This window comes from Mobula birostris, chromosome 6 (assembly GCF_030028105.1).
Source record: "Mobula birostris isolate sMobBir1 chromosome 6, sMobBir1.hap1, whole genome shotgun sequence".
NCBI classification, from domain to species: Eukaryota; Metazoa; Chordata; class Chondrichthyes; order Myliobatiformes; family Myliobatidae; genus Mobula; species Mobula birostris.
The window spans coordinates 114,896,699-114,918,297 of record NC_092375.1 but is presented as its reverse complement, the minus strand read 5'-3'; the positions used below and the strand labels follow the sequence as shown (position 1 = coordinate 114,918,297).

The 21,599-nt window shown below is 44.7% G+C and overlaps 1 protein-coding gene across 1 annotated transcript; it reads right to left on the bottom strand.

The window, feature by feature from the left end:
- Positions 1-872: 872 nt before the first annotated feature.
- Positions 873-21,599, bottom strand: pecr (peroxisomal trans-2-enoyl-CoA reductase). The gene is made up of 8 exons (XM_072261081.1): positions 21,468-21,599; positions 20,721-20,854; positions 19,233-19,398; positions 17,578-17,659; positions 15,116-15,212; positions 8,792-8,902; positions 3,740-3,851; positions 873-1,344 (listed from the first exon to the last, which is right to left on the bottom strand). The coding sequence occupies exons 1-8, from the start codon at positions 21,586-21,588 to the stop codon at positions 1,256-1,258; spliced, it is 912 nt and encodes a 303-aa protein (XP_072117182.1). The 5' UTR covers positions 21,589-21,599; the 3' UTR covers positions 873-1,255.

Sequence of the window (21,599 nt, the reverse complement as noted above, 5' to 3'; positions counted from 1 at the left end):
GCGTCGGGCAGATGGGGCTCTTCAGCCACGGTTGGCAGCTCATCTGGGAGAAGCTAATTGAACCTCTGCTGCCTTGCAGTTATACACTCATGGGGAAAGCTTTTGGAGTAAACCCTGAGGAAAAAAATCTGGAGCTGGAGGCCCTAAGGCAGTCCTACTTTGAGTTCAACACTGACTGACAATTGTTGTGACATTGCTGGTGCCAAACTGTTTTGATCTCCGAGGTTCCTTTGAATTCATCAGCTGTGTGGGGCGGTGGGGGCTGCCCAATGGGCAACAGCTAAGATTCAACATCCATGGTTGATGCTATCAGGGTCTCAGTACGCCTCCTATCATCTATATCCCTCCATTCCCTCCGTATTCACGTTATCTATCTAAGCCTCCTAACCTCCACCAGACCTCTACCCTTGATATCCCATTCCAGGTACCTACCAGTCTGTTTAAAAAAGAAATTCCCTTTACATCATCTTCAAACTCCCCACTTCTAACCTTAAAAATATGTCCTCTTGTAAGCATTTGACATTTCTACCCTGGGGAAAGATTCTGCCAGTCTGCTCTATATATGCCTCTCAGAACTTTAGAAACTTCTCCGGTCTCCCCTTTGGCCTCGAGTGCTCTAGAACAACCCAAGCTTGTCCAACCTCTTCCCCCTTCCTTCTGGAGGTGGATGGCTGACATGATCCGTCATACAGATGCAGAGACTCAGGTTCTTGAGAACCAATTCAATTATAAAATTTTCAGCTATCTGGGATCCATTTCTTGACTACCTGGACGAGGCCGGGGGCAGATGAACAATTTCCCCCCAGCTGATCTCTCACAGTCCGCATTCGAGACTTAATTTTGAGCACTCTGTACAACAGGCATCCCTCTAATGTTATGTCCCCTTTTTTTGGCTTATTTTATTTTTACACACGTCTGAGCTTACATGTTCCTGTTGATTTTGTTCTTTGAAAATAAAATATTTTTTAAAAAACCCACACCAATGAAAGCAAACATGCCATATGCCTTGCCCTCTTGTCTAGCCATTTGTCACTGGACTGTTCTTCCTGCCCTGTGACCATTTGGTGGGAATGTAGTCCACATTCAGAATCCAGGACAGGGTAAAGGGAACTTTGTTAAAGAGTCATCAACTGACTGGGCATTCATTTATTGGAAATAATTATCTTCAATCCATTCTCCAACCCCCAATCAATGCAATTACTGCAAAGTGATCACACTAAGAGTGTCGTCTGCCCTGTGGAAATTCCTTGCACTGCTACAGTTTTGAGGATGGTTTTCCAGAGAGGAAAGCAGCCATAAGTTCAGAATTCCTGCTTTCTGGAGCTGACGGCCAGCGGTCATGGTCTGAGGAAATGTAAACACAAAAATGAGAGCAGTTATAGAGTTGTACAGCAGGAAAACACCATTCAGCCCACCTCATCCATACTGATCAGTGGGCATCATCTGTGTTACTCCCACCTCCCAGCACTGGTATGTTCCATCCCTGGACGATTCCTTTACTTCTGTAGACATGTCATAGGGTCATACACACAGATACAGGCACTTCAGCTCAAGCCAATTTCCTGCAATCAGGTAATATCCCTCCATGTACCGATTCAAATGTTTTGTAACCACTTTCTCTGGTAACTCACTCCATATACACCCTCTGTATAAAAGTTACCTCTGAAATACGTATTAAGTCTTACCCCTTTCAACATAAAACAATGCCCCCTAGTTTTGGACTGTCCTACCCTGGGGAAAAGATTATTACTGTCAACCTTATCTATGCCTCTCAAATTTTTAAACATTTCTGTAAGGTCACCCTGCCTGCCAATCTCTCCCTATGAACTCAGGTCCTCTAGCCTGGCAACACCCTCAAAATCTTCTCTGCACTCTTTCCAGTTTAACCATGTTGTTCCTGTACAGAGTCACAAAAACTTGTACAAGGTACTCCAAGTGTGACCGCACCAATGACAACATAGGGTCTGGGCCCAAAATGTGGACTGTATTCCTCTCCATAGATGCTGCCTGCCTTGCTGAGTTCCTCCAGCATTTTGTGGGTTGCTCAAGACTTCCAGCACCTGCAGGATCTTTTGAATTTATAATGTCCCAACTCTCATAATGTCCTGAAACACCATCAGCAACTCTGCTTCCATCGTTCTCTCTGGCACCATGCTCCAGGCACTCACTCCTCTCTGGGTAAAGAAGGCTCAGATCTGCTCTATAACTCATTACCCCTTTCCTTAAATCTTCCCTAAATTGTTAAATTGGTGAAGAACTTCCACACCCAGTCCAAAGCCTCCACATCCTTTAATGTGGTGACCAGAACTGCATACATTACTCCATTTGTGACTGAACCAACACTTCCTGCAGCTGTGACACGCCTTCCCCACTATTATAGAACATTGCAGTATAGCGCAAGTCCTTCAGTTCATGGTGTGCTGACCTTTTAACCTACTCCAAGATCAATCTAACCCTCCTCTCCTCCATTTTTCTATCATCCACCTGCCTATCTAAGAGTCCTTAAATGTCCCTAATATATCTGCTTCTACTACCAAGCCCTGGCAGCAGGTTCCACCACCCACACTCTCTGTGTAAAAAAAACTTGCCTCTGACATCTCTCCTATATTTCTGTCAATCACATTATGCCTCATGTATTAACCAGTTGTGGCCTTGGAAAAAGTCTCTGCTGTCTGCTCGTTCTATGTCTATCATCTTGTACACCTCTATCACGTCACCTCTCATCCTCCTGCACACCAAAGAGAAAAGACCTAGCTTGCTCAGCCAATCCTGATGAGACAATCTAGACAGCATCCTGGTAAATCTCTGCACCCTCTGAAACTTCCACATCCTTCCTAAAATGAGGTGACCAGAACCAAACACAAGGTTCCAAGTGTAGTTTAAGCAGGGTTTTACATGGTTCTTGAACTCAATCCCCCCAACTATTGAAAGCCAACACCTCACATGCTGCCTTAAGGATGCTATCAACTTGCATGGCAACTTTGGAGGGATCCATGGACATGGGCCCCAAGATCCCTCTGTTCCTCACTAGTTGTCAACACTACTAAGAGCTCTGCCATTAACTCTGTATCTACCTTCAAGTTTGACCTTCCAAAGTGAATCACTACATACTTTTTGGCCCAACTCTGCATCCTGTCAATGTCCCACTGTAACCTACAATAATCTTCACTGCCCCCACCACCAACCTTTGTGTCATCTGCAAACTTACTAAGACACCCTTCCACTTTTTTCATGCAAGTGATTTATTAAAAATCACAAAGAGCAGGCGCCCCAGAACAGATCCGTGTGGTCACCAAGCTCCAGTCAGAAAAGGCTCCGTCTACTATCACTCTCTGCCCTCCGTGGACAAGCCAATTCTGTACTCACACAGCCACGTCTTCTGACTTCATGAATAAGCCAAACAAGGCAGATCTTGTTACCTCAGTAAAATCCATATACACCATGCCCACTGCTTGGCCTTCATTAACTTGTTTTGTCACATTTTCTCATAGAATTCAATCAGGCTCATGAGGCACAACCTGCCCCTCACAAAGCCATGTTGACTATCTCAAATCAGACTATGACCCGTAAACAATACTTCATTAGTGATGTAACTGATGCAATTATGGCATCATAACTAATACAGTCGTGATATGATTTTCCTATTTTTACACTGGAGAGCCTTCTGCTCTCCTGGTTGATGTACATGACTCAGGAGGGATGGGAGTCTCTGAAGAGGGTGAGAAAGCCGAATCCTTACCAGGAATCTCCCAGGGGCTCTGGTAGAGACTTTGTCCTGCATCAACCTTCACAGTCTCACCAGTGATGAAGGAGGCAGCCGGTGAAAGCAGGAAGCAAACAACAGGAGCGACCTGAAGTTGAGGAGAAGAGGTGGTCAGGGTTGTTGGTCAGCTGAAGGGTAGAGGATCAACTTTATTCACCACATAGGGTTACATGTATTCAGAATTTGCTGTAGTGTGCTGGTAAGAGCACAGTATGCAACAAAAAAACAGCAATTACAAAGAATTACATAAAACATAAACTTAAGAGGTTAAAGTATGGATAAAGTGTACTAAATTCACAAATACCAGCATGTATTTACAATGAAGACAGCGTGATAAAAAGTGGTTGAAAGTGTTTACAGTGCAGTGCAGTGATGGTAATAGAGGGGGTGGGGTGGCTAACTAAAATGGTTAACTAGATTAACTGCCTGGAGAAAGAAACTTTTAAAATACTGTGTAATTTTTGTTCCAACAGCCCAATAGCACTTTCTTTCAGGTTGTCACAGCTGGGGGGTTGGGAGTGGGGGTGGGGTAGCGGGGATGAGCTTCCATTACCTATTAAGTGTTCCCAATAGTGTGTCTCAGATAGCCTCTAACCACCAAGACCAGCTCACAGCCTTCACATGTGGCTAAGCCCAGTGGAACTCTTCCTACTGACAGGAGAAGAGGCAAAGGCAGGTTACTGGTGTCTTAAAACCAGTCACTCCAGCAAACAGGGCTCATCAGCCGTGGCTGGCAGCTCATCTAGAAGGAAAACTCTTGATCTCAAAACTCAGCTGCCTTGTGGCTCTGCCCACTCATGAGGAAGGCATCAGGAGTAAACCCTGAGGAAAAATCTAGAGCTGGAGTCACTAAGACAATCCTAGGTTGAGTTCAATGCTGACTGGCAACTCCCTTGATACCACTGGTGCCAAACAGTATCAGTCTCTGCCATTCTTTTGGATTCATCAGCTGTGTGGAGAGGGGGAGCCTGTTGTAGGGACAACACCTTGCTCTCCATATTGCACACTGGCTGATGGCACTGCAACTATAACGTAGACAGCTAGGACACAACATCCATGGCCGACCCTGACCAACGGAGGGATTTGTAGCATGCTCTGGAAGGGAGCTTTTGGAAAAGGCAGTTCGTAAGGTGGGTACTGAACCAGGCATGGGTTGACGTGAAAACCATCTGACAACCTGAAATCAGGACCCCTACACGTCTGCACAGTGTGATGCTTTATTATTTATTTATTCACTGGGTAGTGCCAACAGTTTATTGTAAAATTCTTCATTAAAAATGTTTTGTGATATCTGCCAGTGATATTAAACCTGGTACTGATTCTGATTCCAGGATCTGTCGGAACTGGGAAAGAGAGAAAGAATGATTCAAAAAATTAGCTTTATTTGTTAAATAAAGATAGTTAAAAAGATTAAAACATAGAGTGAAATGTGTAATTTGCATCAATTACCAATACCGTCCGGGAATTGTGCTGGGGACAGCCTGTAAGTGCTGCTACACTTCCAGCATGACCACAACTTATGAAGCTGTACACCTTTGGGATGAGGGAGGAATGTGGAGTACCCGAAGGAAACCCATCCGGTCACGGGGAGAAGTCTCCTCACAGTGTTGGAATTGAATCTGGATTGCTGGCACAACCGCTACACTACGGTTAAGGAGATGAAAAGGAGGGTATTAAGCAGATAATATTAGTTGTCTTTAAGAAGATCCAAAACATTGTACAGGTTAGGGTTAGTAAATTGTGAGCATGTTACATTGGCACTGGAAATGTGCTGACACTGGTGGGCAGCCACACACAGACTGCTTTGGTCACTGATGAAAACAACGCACATCACTATGTTTCAATGTAAGTGTAACAAATAAAGCTAACCTTTAATCTTTGCTTTTTTTTCAAACATACTGCTCCACCAAAAGTTTATGGTCAAAAACTGACCTTCAAGATGTGAAAAGGTGGATGTTGGCATTGAGGTTGAATCCCACCGGGACAGGCAGGATGGACTATGAGAGGGTGCAGAGGAGATTTACCAGGACGCTGCTTGGATTAGTGAGCATTTCTTATGAGGTTAGATTGAGTGAGCTAGGGCTTTTACCTTTGGAGTGAAGGAGGATTAGTGGTCTGCAAGATGATAAAGGGCATAGATTGAGTGGACAGCTATTGAATTTTTTCCCAGGGCAGAAATGGCAAATACCAGGGAGCATAATTTTAAGGTGGTTAGAGGGAAGTACAGGGGGATGTCACAGGTAGGTTTTTTAATACAGAGAGTGGTGGGTGCATGGAACTCACTGCCAGCAGTGGTGGTAGAAGCAGATACATTAGGGACATTTAAGTTCAAATTAATTATCGAAGTACATATGTAACTGTATACAACCCTGAGATTCATTTTCTTGCAGGCATTCACAGTAAATTCAAGAAACATGATAGATTCAGTGAAAGACCATACCCAACAGGACGGACAAAGAACCAATGTGCAAAAGATATCTGTGCAAATACAAAGGAAACAAAGAAATAATAGTAAGTAACCAAGCAATAAATATCGAGAACGAGATTAAAAGTCCTTGAAAGTGAGTCCATAGTTTGTGCAAACAGTTCAGTGATGTGAAAAGTTATCCCCAATGGTTCAAGAGTCCGATGGTTGAGGGGAAATAACTGTTCCTGGGACTGATGGTATGGGTCCTGAGGCTCCTGTCCCTTCTTCCTGATGGCAGCAGTGAGAAGAGATCATGGCCTTGATGGTGGATGCTGTTTTCCTGCTGTGCCTTCTTAATAATTGCACTTCCATGCTGGCCCCAGGACAGATCCTCTGAAATGTTAACACCAAGGAATTTAAAGTTGCTGACCCTCTCCACCTCTGATCCCCTATGAGGACTGGCTCATGGACCTCTGATTTCCTCCTCCTGTGGTCAATAATCAGCTCCTTGGTTTTGCTGACACTGAGTGAGAGGTTGTTATTGTGGCAACACTCAGCCAGGTTTTTGTCACCACCTTTGATTCGGCCAAACACAGTGATGTTGTCAGCAAATTTAAATATGGCACTGGAGCTGTACTTAGCCTCATAGTCATAAGTACTGTTGGCCAGAAACAATGACAGTCAATGAACAGGCTATTTTGTAAACTGTTCGATGAACTGATTTTTGCTCTGGGATAACTTAATCAGAGCAATTGAATGTGGACACAAGGAGTTTCAGCTAATGACCTGTTAAACCCGAGACCGTTCTCAGACAAGTATTTGTAAGAACCAATGAGGTGTCCCAGGTGGGTCAGGCAACCTTGAGCCAGAAGGATGAAAATGCATCATTTGAATTGATGAGGAACACTATAAGAGTTAGAAGCTTCAAATGCAAAGTGTTGACAACTCTCCAGAGAACAACCATTGTGGATGTGGATAACCTCACGGACCCTTAAGAGAATGAGTGGGACCATGAGGAATGCCTAGCCAGCGTAGACTCCTTTTCCCGGATAATACTTATTTTCTACATTGACAGTTCATGGAAGGCCAAGGTATCCCAGTACGTGTGCACACAGGTAGTTAATTTGTGAACCGAGATGCTTAGTAGGTGAGATAATAAAGGATACTTGTCAGAAATACAGATTCTCTCTGTGCCTCTCCGATCATTATTACTAAGGGGTAAATCCTTATAACAGTACAAAGTGAGTAGAGCATGGGGCTAAGCACACAGCCTTGTGATACGCCTGTGCTGATGGAGATCGTGGAGATGTTGTTGCCAATTTGAATTGACTTGGCCTGCAAGTGAGGAAACTGAGGATCCAATTGCACAAGAAGGTATTGAGAACAAGGTCTTGAAGCTCATTGATTAGTTTTGAAGGGATGATGATACTGAATGCTGAGCAGTAGTCAGTGAAGACCATTTGGACCTATTATTCTGGTAGGCAAATTGAAGTAGATTCAAGTCGCTTCTCAGGCAGGAGTTGATATATTTCATCACCAACCTCTCAAAGCACTTCATCACAGTGGATGTAGGTGCTACTGGACGATAGTTATTGAGGCAGGGTACCATGTTCTTCTGAGGCACCAGTAAAATTGAGGCCAGCTTGAAGCAGGTGGGTAGCTCAGAATGCTGAAGCATTCCAATCAGTTGATCAGCACAGGTCTTTAGTACTCCGGCAGGTACACTGTCTAGCCCAGATGCTTTCCATCGGCTCACCCTCTTAAAGGATGCTCTCAGACTGGCCTCAGAAACAGAAATCACAAGGTCATTGGGGGTTGTGGCAGTTTGTGCTTTCACATTTTGATGGTCAAAGCGAGCATAAACTGCATTGAACTCATCTGGGAGTGAAACCTTGTAACCAAAGTCACTTGGTTTCACTTTGAAGTAGGTGACGGCATTCAAAATATGCCTGAGCTGTTGAGTATCGTTCTGTGGTTCAAGTTTGGTCTGGAATGGCCACTTCACATGTGTGATGGCTTTCTGGAGATCATACCTGGACCTCTTGTATTTTACATGATCACCAGACCTGAAAGCCACGTATCTGGCCTTCAACAGATTGCGGATCTCATGGTTCATCCACAGCTCCTGGGTTAGGAAGACTCTGAATGATTTTGTGGGACATACTCACCTACGACTGTTTTTATAAAGTCTGTGACAACCATGCACGTCATATCCTCTGGGGACTTGAACAGAGCTCAGTCCACCAACTTGAAACAATCCCATAGCAGGTTCTTTGCCTCCAGCTGTCCTTATCCCTGGAGCCTTGCCCTTTAGTCTCTACCTATGTGCAGGTGGTAAGAGGAGGACTGTCAAATGATCAGATTTCCCAAAATGCGGTCTAGGGATTAAATGGTAGGCATTCCATATGGTAGCGTTGCAGCGGTCAAGTGTGTTAAGACAGGTGACACGGGTGATATTTAAGACACTTAGATGATAGAGAAAAGGAGGGCCATGTAGAGGAGAAGGGTTAGATTGACCTTGGAGAAGGTTAAAAGCTCAGCATAGCATCATGGGCCAACGGGATGTATTGTGTTGAAATGGTCACTCTGGCAACAGTACAGTCCAAATGGTGGGAGCTCACCTCCTCTGGAACACCCAGTCTCTTGGCAGGAATTCTTGGGACATAACTTCTGAACATTTGGGGTCCATGCTCCTTGTAGTTGGCCACAGCTGATTCTGAAAAAATCGTTCCCTGTGTAGCACAAAAAATGTTAAATATTCAGATGCTGAATTTAATTTAATAATTTAAAGGTTGGAATGAGGTGGTGGTGGAAGGGGAACTGAACTAACTCAATCGGGGTGACAGTAGCGTTACACTATTAGAGTGCCAGTGACCATTTCAATTCCCACCACTGTCTGTAAGGAGCTTGTACCATCTCCTCATGACCACCTGGGTTTCCACCGGATGCTAACAGAGATGGTGTGCAGGCATACTGCATACATCCAGGCTGAACACAACCCCTGAAAGCCTAACTCTCCTTTGTATAGACTTTCTCTCAACCAAGGTTACCAAAAATACCAACACGATGCAAACGAACTCCAGGGCAATACTTACAATCGTACACTTATTTTACAAATTGTCACATGTTGTTGGCCTTTACTCGTAGATTATGATTTGTACTTAAGTGATGGGATTGAGAAGTACACAAAGTTTCCAATAGTTCAATATTTTCTTCAGATACATAAAATGTAAAAGAGATGCGAGAGTGGATATTGGACTGCAGGAAAATGATGCTGGAGAGGTAGCAATGGGGAAAGAAGGAAATGATGGATGAACTAAATAAGTATTTTGCATCAGGCTTCATTGTGGAAGACATGAGCAGTAAGATGGAAGTCCAAAAGTGTCAGGGGCAGAAGTGTGTGAAGTGTGAAGTTGTCATTGCTAGGGAGAAGATTATTGGGAAACTGAAAGGTCTGAATGCGATCTGGACCAGATGGGATACACCCTGGGGTTCTGAGAATGGTAGCTGAAGAGATTGTGGAAGTATTAGTAATGATCTTTCATGAGTCACTGAATTCTGGAAAGGCTCTGGAGGACTGGAAAATTGCAAATGTCACTCCACTCTTTGACGGGAACATGCTGGAGTCGAACTTTAAGGATGTGATTTTGGTGTAGAGGAACATGATAAAATAGGCCATAGTCAGCATAGTTTCCTCTTGCCTGACAAATCTATTGGAATTATTTGGAGAAACGACAAGCAGAATAGACTAAGAAGAATTGGTGGGTGTTGTGTACTTGGATTTTCAGAAGGCCTTTGACAAGGTGCCACACATGAGGCTGTTTAAGAAGTTAAGAGCCCATGGTATTACAGGAAAGATACTAGCATGGCTAAAGCAGTGACTGATTGGCAGGAGGCAAAGAGTGGGAAGAAAGGGAGCCTATTCTGGTTGCTGCTGGTGACTAGTGGTGTTCCACAGGGGTCTGTGTAGGGAGCGCTTTTTATGTTATATGTCAATGACTTGGAATGTGGAATTGATGGCTTTGTTGTAAACTTTGGAGATGATACAGAGATAGGTGGAGGGGCAGGTAGCTTTAAAGAAGTAGAAAGGCTACAGAAAGACAAGAGAGATTAGGAGAATGAGCTAAAGTGACAGATGAAATACAAGTGTCAGGAAGTAGATGGTCATGCACTTTGGGAGAAAAAAATAAAAGGGTAAAAATCTGAGGTGCAAAGGCACTTGAGAATTTTTTGTGCAGGATTCCTTAAAGGCGAATTTGCAGGTTGAGTTGATGGTGATATTAACATTCATTTCAAGAGGACCAGAATATAAGAGTAAGGATGTAACACTGACACTTCATAAAGCACTGGTGAGGCCTCACTTGGACATTGGAGAGGGTTCAAAGGAGGTTTACGAAATTCTTGTCATATGAAGAGTGTTTAATGACTCCTGGCCTGTATTCATTGGAAATCAGAGGAATCAGGGGTGACCTAATTGAAACGTATCGAATGTTGAAAGGCCTTGTGAAAGTGAATGTGGAGACGATGTTTCCTATGCTGGGAGAGCCTAAGGCCAGAGGACACAGCCTCAGAATAGAGGGGCATCTTTTTAGAACAGAGGTGCGGAGGAATTTCTTTAGCCAGAGAAAGGTGAATTTGTGGAATTCATTGTCACGGGTGGCTGTGGAGGCCAAGTCTTCATGAATATTTAAGGCATAGGTTGATAGGTTCTTGATTAGTCAGGGCAGGAAGGGATTTGGGGAGAACGCAGAGACTGGGGTTGAGAGGGAAAATGGATCAGCCATGATGAAATGGAAAAAATAACCTAATTCTGCTCCTATATCCTATGGTTTTATTATGTACACAAATGGCATTTCTTTGTTTGAACTTCAGAGCAGTGTGGTGATAGGGACTGAGCTGTTCTCCTTGTGCCCAAGTAAAGTGTGATTGAGACATGAGTGCAAGTTGTCAGAGTCCAATTAACCAGCAATGACAACAGTTGTTCAAATAATCGTGAATTATTAAAACAAGCTCCTCAAAGGAAGTAGACATTGAAAACATAAGATGGGATGAAGAAACACAAAACACTCATTTGGTCAGTCACCGAGTACAAACTATTGAGGGTGACCTGCCAACAGAGAGCTGCCGGTGAATCTAAAGTTCAAAATTCAAAAGTATGTTTCTGTCACTATGTACTACTCTGAGATTCACTTTCTTGCAGGCATTCACAGTAGAACAAAGAAATACAATAGAATCAATGAAAAATTACACACAATCAAAGATTGACAAACAACCAATGAGCAAAGGATGAACTGCATATATAAGAAAACAGATAATAATAATCAAAAATAAATAATACTCAGAACATGAGTTGTCGAGTCCTTAAGTTGTGGAATCAGTGCAGTGTTGAGGAGAGTGAAGTTATCCATGCTGGTTCAGAAGCCTGGTGGCTGTAGGGCAATAACTGTTGTTGGGCCTGGTGATGAGGGACCCAAGGTCCCTGTATTTCCTGCCCAGTGGCAGTAGCTAGAAGTGATCATGCTGGGGGTCCTTGAAGATGGATGCTGCTTTCTTGTGGTTGTGCTGCTTGGAGACGTGCTCAGTAGTGGCGAGGGCTTTGCCTATGATGTGCTGGGATGTATCCACCACTTCTTGCTGGCTTTTCCATTCTTGGCCATCGGTATCTACCTGATCACCTGTATCCATCTGAGGAGATCAGACTTGCAGCTTGTCTCTGACCTACGCACTGCAGGTTGGGGATGATCCAGCTCATCAGCTGAATTTCTGCAGGGATGGAAAAGCCACCGACAACCTCAGAGCACAGTAGCATAGCAGTTTGTGTAACGATTGACAGCCCCAACAACACAAGTTCAATTCCTCCACTGACTGCATGCTCCTTGTGGCGTATCTGGTAGGGCTCTGAAAACCTGTGCCAATCAACTAGTGGCTGTGTTCGGAGACATTTTCAATCTCTCACTGCTGAAGTCAGAAGCTCCCACCTGCTTCAAAAAGGCAGCAACCATACCAGTGCCCAAGAGGAGCAGGGTGAACCGCCTTAATGACAATCGTCCAACAGCATTCACTACTACGGTACTTTGAGAGGTTGGTTATGGCTAAAATCAGCTGTCTAAGCAAGGACTTGGAACCACTGCAATTTGCCTTTTGCCACAGGAGGTCTCTGCATGTAGCCTTGAGTCACCTGGACAATGGTAATACCTAAATCGGGCGCTTTTTACTGATTACAGCTCAGCGTTCAATACACTCATTTCCTACAGTCTTGATCAAAAAGCTCCAAAACCTGGGCCTCTGTACTTTCCTCTGCAACTGGATCTTCACCTTCCTCATTGGAAGACCAGTCTGTGCAGATTGGAAATAACATCTCCACCTCACTGATAATCAGCACTGGTGCACGTCAAGGGTGTGTGCTTGGCCCACTGCTCTACTCGCTCTACTCCCACGACTGTGTGGCTGGGAGCAGCTCAAACGCCATCTATAAATTTGCTGATGAACACGTCTATCGTTGGCAGAATTCCAAGTGCTGACAGAAGGGCGTACAGGAACAAGACAGATCAGCTGGTAGAGTGGTGTCGCAGCAACACCCTTGCACTCAACATCAGTAAGACCAAAGAATTGACTGTGGACTTCAGAAAGGATAAGACAAAGGAACACATTTCAGTCCTCAACAAGAGATCAGAAGTGGAAAGGGTGAGCAGTTTCAAGTTCCTGGGCCCAACAGATCAATGCAGTTACAAAGAAGGCCTGACAGTGGCTATATTTCATGAGGAGTTTGAGGAGATTTGACATGTCACCAAAGAGACTCACAAATTTCTATCAATGTACTGTGGAGATCACTCTAACTGGCTGTATCACCGTCTGGTATGGGTGAGGGTGAAACTGCACAGAATTGAAATAAGTTGCAGAAATTTGTAAGCTCAGTCAGCTCCATCATGGGCACTAGCCTCCCCAATATCTAGGACATCTTCAAGGAGCAATGCCTCAGAAAGATGGCATCCATCATTAAGGACCCCCATCACCCAGGATTTCTCATTGCTATCATCAGGGAGGAGATACAGAAGCCCAAAGACACGGAGTCAACGATTCAGGAACAGCTTCTTCCCCTCTGCCATCAGATTTCTGAATGGACATTGAGCCCCTGAACACTACCTCACTACCTTTTTTCTCCCTTTTTGCACAACTTATTTAACTTTTATATATTCTTCTTACAGTAGTTCACAGTTTTTATTATAATGTATTGTAATGTACTGCTGCTGCATAACAAATTTTATGACCTATGCCAGTAATAATAAACCTGATTCTGATTGTGTGGGTTTCCTCCGGGTGTTCTGTTTTCCTGTCACATTTCAAAGACGTACAGATTCGGGCCAGTAACATGCTGTGTTGGTGCTGGAAGCACGGCATCACTTGCGTTCTGCTCCCAGCACATCCTCGAACTGTGTTGGTCACTGACGCAAATGACACATTTCACTATATGTTTCAATGCACGTGTAAAATAAAGATAAACTTATCTTAATGACAGCTTCTACCCTGCTGTTATAAAAGGAAGGGTGAGACTAGAACTGCAGGTCATAGGTTTAGGGTGAAAGGTGAAATATTTAAGGGAAACGTGAGCATGGTGAAAGTGTGAAACAAGCTGCCAGCGGAAGTCGTGGATGCAGGATTGATTTCAACACTTAAGAGAAGTTTGGATAAGTACGAGGATGGGAAGGAGATGGAGGGCTGCCTTGATGGGACCAGGCAGAATAATGGTTCGGCATAGACTAGAGGCCTGCTGTAGTGCTCTGTGTCTCCAGTGAATGGCCCCTGTTATGCTCTGTAACTCCAAAACATAAAACTAATCAAAAAAAAACACAATGCCAAGAATGTGTATACTCTAGTTTAGTCATTGTTACTTTTACAGAGGCACTCACACACGATGTGGTGATGTAATGACGTATGCCATTCATGTACTTTTACATATAACTCATAATGAATTATGTACACAACAAAGAATGCTGAATCAAACAATATATTTACAATATTATTCAAGTATTTATAGGCATCTGTTAGTCTCGTGAGACCATGGATTTGCGCCTTGGAAGGTTTCCAGAGCACAGACCTGGGCAAGGTTGTATGGAAGACTGGCAGTTGCCCACGCTGCAAGTCTCCCCTCTCCACGACACTGGTGTTGTAAAAGCTGTCTCATCAATTTGAAAGCTGTTGTAGGTGTCCAAAGCATCTTCACCAATTACGTGCAGAAAACTAGAACTTTCAATCTTTCATCAGCCCCTCCTGCTCTGCTGGCAGCCAAATATACACTGAATCACTGTTTGAAGTATTTCCAGTTATCCATTAGATTGCCGGTAAACTGCATAGGTGCCGAAGGACTTAGCTTATTCATGTCGGGAACTCTTGGCCTCTCTCCTGAATTTCTTGGTGAATCTGATGAACTTCAGGACAGAACGTGCTCTCTCGCCTCATTTGATTGCAGATTGCAAGGATGTACGGTTTTGTAGGTTAATTGGCCACATGGATATAATTGGGCAGCGTGGGCTTGTCGCGCTGGAAGGACCTGTTACTGTACTGATATTGACTGTCTGTTCAAGATTCCAGATTGTTTAATGTCATTTCTAGCACACAAGTGTAAAGGAGAACGAAATAATTATTACTCTGGATCCGGTAAAGCACAAATGCAAACACAGTTAGAAAAAGAATACAATAAGTAAAAAAAAAATCAATATAAATATGTAAATAGATTGATTCTATGTCCATAAAGTGATGCGAGGTACAGGAGTGTCTGGACATAAGGTGGCTCTGAGGTGTTGATCAGCTTTACTGCTTGGGGGAAGTAACTGTTTTTGAGTCTGGTGGACCTGGCATGGATGCTACGTGGATGGGAGTGGGACAAACAGTCCATGAGCAAGGCAGGGTGGGATTATCGCTCAGTAAATAAATAAATAAACACTCACAGGAGCCACTGAGTTCACCCGTACCCCACTGTCGGCCCACTCGATGGCCAGACTCTTGGTGAGGTTGTCCACAGCTGCTCTCGCTGCTCCTGTGTGTCTTGGGAAGAAAAAACAATAGTTAATATCAGCATCATGAAGGACAATCAACACCAGCACGGCCCGGCTTGAGGGGCGATCAACACCAGCACAGACCAGCACGAGGGACAATCAACTCCAGCACAGACCAGCACGAGTGGCGATCAACACCAGCACAGACCAGCTCGAGGGACGACCAACACCAGCACAGACCAGCACGAGGGACAATCAACACCAGCACAGACCAGCACGAGGGATGATCAACACCAGCACAGACCAGCACAAGGGATGGTCAACACCAGCACAGCCCAGCACAAGGGACGATCAACACCAGCACAGACCAGCACGAGGGACAATCAACACCAGCACACACCAGCACGAGGGGCGATCAACACCAGCACAGACCAGCACGAGGGATGGTCAACACCAGCACAGACCAGCACGAGTGGCGATCAACACCAGCACAGACTAGCATGAGGGACGATCAACTCCAGCACAGACCAGCACGAGTGGCGATCAACACCAGCACAGACCAGCACGAGGGATGGTCAAGACCAGCACGAGGGATGGTCAACACCAGCACAGACCAGCTCGAGGGATGATCAACACCAGCACAGACCAGCACGAGGGATGGTCGCTGTGAGCATTGGTTTCTCGGCTGTCCATGACTCACACCCTGGTCCTGATTCCACAGATGCATAGCTTCATAAATTGCATCCAGTTCAATATGCTTGTTAATAGAGGCTTCTGTTCAGAGACAATGAACAATGATGAAATAATGGTCACATTTGGTGTCACTGTATTCTTCAGGTCAATCGATCATAAACTGGCAAAAGAAATGATGTGACTTGCTGAACTTGTGCTTAACAATATACTTCAGATATAATGGACAACTCTTATGAACAGCTGAAAGGAACACTAATGGGATCTCCTATATCTGGTCTCATCACAGAAGCTGTTCTGCAAAATCTGGAGAGGACAGTATTACCAAAATTAGACCTCACCTATGGGTGCACTCTGTCAATGACACATTGGTCATATTCAAATGAAATCAAACAAAAGAGGTGCAAAACCCAATCAACAATGCATTCAACGGTATTAACTTCACCATGGCAGTCGGAGCAAACAGCCAACTCCCATTTCTAGACGTGCTGATCAGGAGGCATGCAGACAGAAGTTTCGAAACATCATTTTAGAGGAAGAAATGAATATGGACTAAATTGTCAATTGTCACAGCAATTGTCCCAATGGCCACAAACAAAATTGCATCCAAATGCTTTTCAACCGAGTGGAGCTCAAGAAGAAAGAAAAAAATCACCATTTCAAAGTACTCACATGCAATGGCTACCCAAAAAACTTCATCAGAAGGGGTCTCATCCAGAGAAACAAACTTTAACTCCAATTGAATAGACAAGAGAGAGGTTAACCCTACCCATGTATCAGGAATATTTCCAAAATGACGACAAGACTCCAACCACACAGAACAATGGTGGCACACAAGCCCAGCACAACCATCAGAACGCTCATCTCGAGATCCAAAGATCCAACAGTCCATGTTTTGAGAGCAAACGTAATATACCAAATCCAATGCGGAGACAGCCCCAAACACAGGGAGAAAACTACCCACAAGACTACATGAACATCAGCTAGCCGTAAAAAGACACGACCCTCTGTAGCTCATCTGAGTACATGTAGACCAAGAAGAACACAAGTTCATCTGGGAAACTACAAAAGTCTTGGCAGAAATAAAAAACAAGAAATCAAGAGAATTCATAGAAGACTGACTCTCAGTGTAAGACTCTATTAACAAGCGTATTGAACTGGTTGGAATTTACGAATCTATGCACCTGCTGGATCAGGGCTGAGGGGCGAGTCTTGGACACTCGAGGAACCAATGCTCACAACAACCGATAACCAGTGGCATGGGCCAGCAGAGTGGCTGGGACAGAACAGAGACGAGTGGCCAGTGTGACAACTAACCAAAGAGAACAACGAGTCGGACCAATATAAACACGAGCATTCAGCAGAAACAACACTCAACTGGGCACTGATGATGTCACCTCTACAGGTGATGAAACGTCTGCAACCCTAGCCAGGCTTGGTGCACAACCCCACAGACAAGCAGCCAAACCGAGCTACCAATCTTCTCTTATCAGGGTCTTGCCATTACTTGTGTCCTTCCCCTTTACATTAGATACCCCAGGCGCAATATTTCACATTTGGCCAGATTAAACCCCATGTCTGGAAGGAGGTAGAGTGAACCTACAGGTCGGAGACAGAGTTCCAAGTACACGGGGCACTGGGAGACATTGGTCCACATGCACAAGGAGCCGGGATGTAATCATCTCTCCCTGAACCACAGACCTTGGGAAGAAATGGACACTCACGATACTCCCGGGAATCCTTTCCACATGTCTGCCACAATGTTGACGATGGCCCCGCCATTCTCTTTCATCCAGGAGCAATATGCTGAAAGAGGAAAGGTGAGGGAGGGAGTGAGCATGGTGGGGGGATGAGGAAAGGAAGGAGGGGGAAACTGTTCCTGATCCAAAATTCCGACTTTAGTAGCTTGAGCTCTACCTGAGATAACACAGAGTTGTGGACACAGCTCAGCACATCACATAAACCAGCCTTCCTCCATGGAGTCTGTCTGCACTTCTCACTGCCTCAGTAAAGCAGCCAACATAATCTAAAACCCCACTGGCTCTGGACATTCTCACTTGTCTTGTCCCATCGGGCAGAATTTTTTTTCACGGTAAAAAGACTGTGTTTTCAGTGAGTAATGCACAAAATCAGATTCCAATCTAACAAATGACTTTTTTCTTACTGACGTATTGTTTCCTGTCCTTCTTCTTCACTCTCCTCACTCCTCTTGTTTTATCTTGGACTAGAAGCTCGCTCTGTCTTTTGATTTCCTCTCTTGTGAGAACACCATCGTTGCCGGTTATTATGTAGTCAAAGTCATCTTGCATATCATAACAGATGATACAAAAGCACATACCACCAGGCTTAAGGACAGCTTCCACCTCACTGTTATAAGACCACTGAATGATTCCCCAGTATGATGGGATGGACTCTGACCTCACAATCTACCTCATTATGACCTTGCACATTATCTGTCTGTACTGCATTGTTTCTGTAGCTGTTACGCTTTATTCTGCATTCTGTTACATCTCACACAAAGTGCTAGAGGAACTCAGCAGGTCAGGCAGCATCAGTGGAGATAAGGAATAAATAGTTTCCATCAGAGCTGCACTGAACATCAGTGAGACCAAACAACCAATTGTAGGCTTCAGAAAGGGCAAGATGAGGAAACACATACCGGTCCTCACCGAGGGATCAGAAGTGGAAAGGGTGAGCAATTTTAAGTTCCAGGGTGTCAACCTCTCTGAGGCTCAACATATCGATGCAGTTACAAAGAAGACCTCACAGCGGCTATATTTCATTTGGAGTTTCAGGGGGCTCGGCATGTCAGCAAAGACAGTTGCAAATTTCTACAGATGTACAGTGGAGAACATTCTAACTGGCCACATCTCCATCTGGTATGTGGGGAAGCACTGCACAGGATTGAAATAAGCTGCAGAAAGTTGTAAACTCAGTCAGACCCATCATGGGCGTGAGCCTTCCCAGCATCAAAGATACCTTCAAGGAGCAACGCCTCATAAAGGTGGCATCCATTATTAATGATCCCACCATCCAGACATGCCCTCTTCTCGTCACTACCATCAGAGAGGAGATACAAGAGCCTGAAGACCCACACTCAGCCTTTTCGGAACAGCTTCTACCCCTCTGCCATCAGATTTCTGATTGGTCCATGAACACTACCTCACCATTTTGTTCCCTTTTTACACTGTTTTTAAAATATGTTTTATTGTAACATATTAATTTTTTATGCATCACACTGTACTGCTGCCACAAAATAAGTTTCACATCACACGTCAGTGATAATAAATGTGATTCTAATTCTCCCCTCCTCCCTACCACTGAACTGACCACCCCCCGCTCCCCCTCCATACCCCTGTCCTCTTCCTGTTGTCTGTACCTTCTCGGCAGCAGAGGAACGTTCCCGTCAAGTTGGTGTCGATCACAGCGTTCCAGCCTTTGGTGGAGATGTGTTCAGCTGGACTGATGAACTGACCCCCTCCATTATTGACCAGGTAATCAATGCGACCATGGAACTCCAAGACCTTCTGCATCAAGTTCCTCACCTACCAAGAACAGGACACCAGGACAAGTGACTGCGGGCAGAGAATGGCTCAGTTAGACTACCACTGAGTATATTTACATGTTACCAAAAACTCTGATGAAATTCTACAGATGCACGGTGGAGAGTATCCTAACTTGTTGCATCACGACCTGGTATTGAAACACCAATGCCCAGGAATGGAAAGGGCTACAGTAAGTGGAGGACACAGCCCAATCCATCTCAGGCAGAACCCTCACAACACGAAGCACAATTACATGGAATGCTGCCACAAGAACGTAGCATCCATCATCAAAAACATCGACCATCCAGTCCATGCTCTCTTCTCACTGCTACCATTGGGCAGGAGGTACAGGAGTCTCAGATCACACATCACCGGGTTCAAGAACAACCATTACTCTATAACTATTAATCTCCTGTATGGAGAGCTTTACTCATAACCCTGAACTGCTTCTACAACCAAGGATTCACTTACAAGGACTCTACGACTGGTGTTCTCAGTATTATTGTTTCTTTTTATTTACACAACTTGTCTAATTTCCCAGGCTACAGCCTGGATTAGAGCATGTCTTATGAGGAAAGGTTGAGCAAGTTAGGAGTCTTCACTTTGGTACAAAGGAGGATGAGAGATGACTTAATAGAGGTGAAAATAATAAGAAGCGTAGATAGAGTGGACAGTCAGAGACTTTTTCCCAGGGCGGAAATGTATATGGGAAGGCATAATTTTAATGCAATTGAAGGAAAATATTGGGGATATGTCAGAGATAAGTTTCTTACACAGATAGAATGCTGGGTACATGGAACAGCCTGCCAGGGGTGGTGGTAGAGGCAGATACATTACGAGCATTTAAAAAACTCTTAGATGGGCACATGTATGATGGGAAAATGGAGGGCTATGTAAGACAGAAGGATGACGTTATTCTTAGATTAGCTTAAAAGGTTGGTACAACATCGTTGGCCAAAGGACCTGTACTGTGCTGTGCTGTAATGTTTGAAGTTTTATTTTGTCTTATTCTGCACCCTGGTTGCTTGTCAGTCTTTTTATGTATCATTTTTTTCATAAATTCCATTCTATTTCTTTCTTTTCCTATAAATGTCGACAAGGAAATGAATCTCAGTGGTGACATATACAGACTTTGATAATAAATTTACTTTGATCCAGCCATGTTTATGTCATGGCCAAAACAGCTCGCCAGTGCATCTATGTACATGTCAATGAACTGAATATCTGCACTGAGCATGATGCCAGTCCAGCTAATCCTGGTCCATATCCCTCCATTCCCTGCCTATCGATCATTGAGAACTGGAAACAATTGCAGTCCTTACGTCATCCTCCTTACGAATGTTACACTGAATCGGCGTCACTTTTGCAGGATTGGAGTCCACCAGTGCCGCTGAAAGTTGTTCTGCAGCTTCACGCAGTCGCTCGATTTTACGGGACGCAATCACAACATTACATTCTGGTCAATTTAAAAGGCAACAATTTACACCAGGACAGCCCAACAGGCAACATCACACTGGGCAACAGTTAAACTGAAGGAGGGGTGGTACTGAGGGAGGGGTAGTACTTCCCCTCAAGAGGGTATCTATCATTAAGGACCCTCACCATCCATGCCCTTTTCTCATTAGTATTATCAGGAAGATGGCAAAGGAGTCTGAAGACACACCCTGTACGTTTTAGAAACAGCTTCTTCTGTTATCAGATTTCTGAATGGTCCATAAGCACATCTGTTCCTCTTCTGCACTACAGTAAAATGTTACGCTAGTGATAGTAAAGCTGATTCTGACTGCCACACTGTGGGAGGGGCGGACCTAAGGGAGTGCCTCACCGCGAAGGGGGCAACAGTGAGGGAGCGCTGCACCGTGGGAAGGAGCTGAGGCCATGCCGCACCAAGAGGGGCGGTACTTAGGGAGTGTCACACACCATGGTAAGGGGCGGATATGAAGGACATCGCAACGTGGGAAAGGCGGTCATTAATTTCAGAGGTTAATAGGCACAGTTCAGGTGCTCCGACTCCAAGCCTCCCGCCTCCGGATTTGGGCCCTGGCTTCCCCAGGCTCTAGGGTTCGCACCTAGCGCCAACAGTTCGGCAGCCACGGCGGCGCCAATGCCGCTCCCTCCGCCGGTCACAACCGCCACCCGGTCCCGGAAAAGGGCCGCGCGGAACAGGCTTCGCGTCGCCATCTTGTACATCACGTGACGCT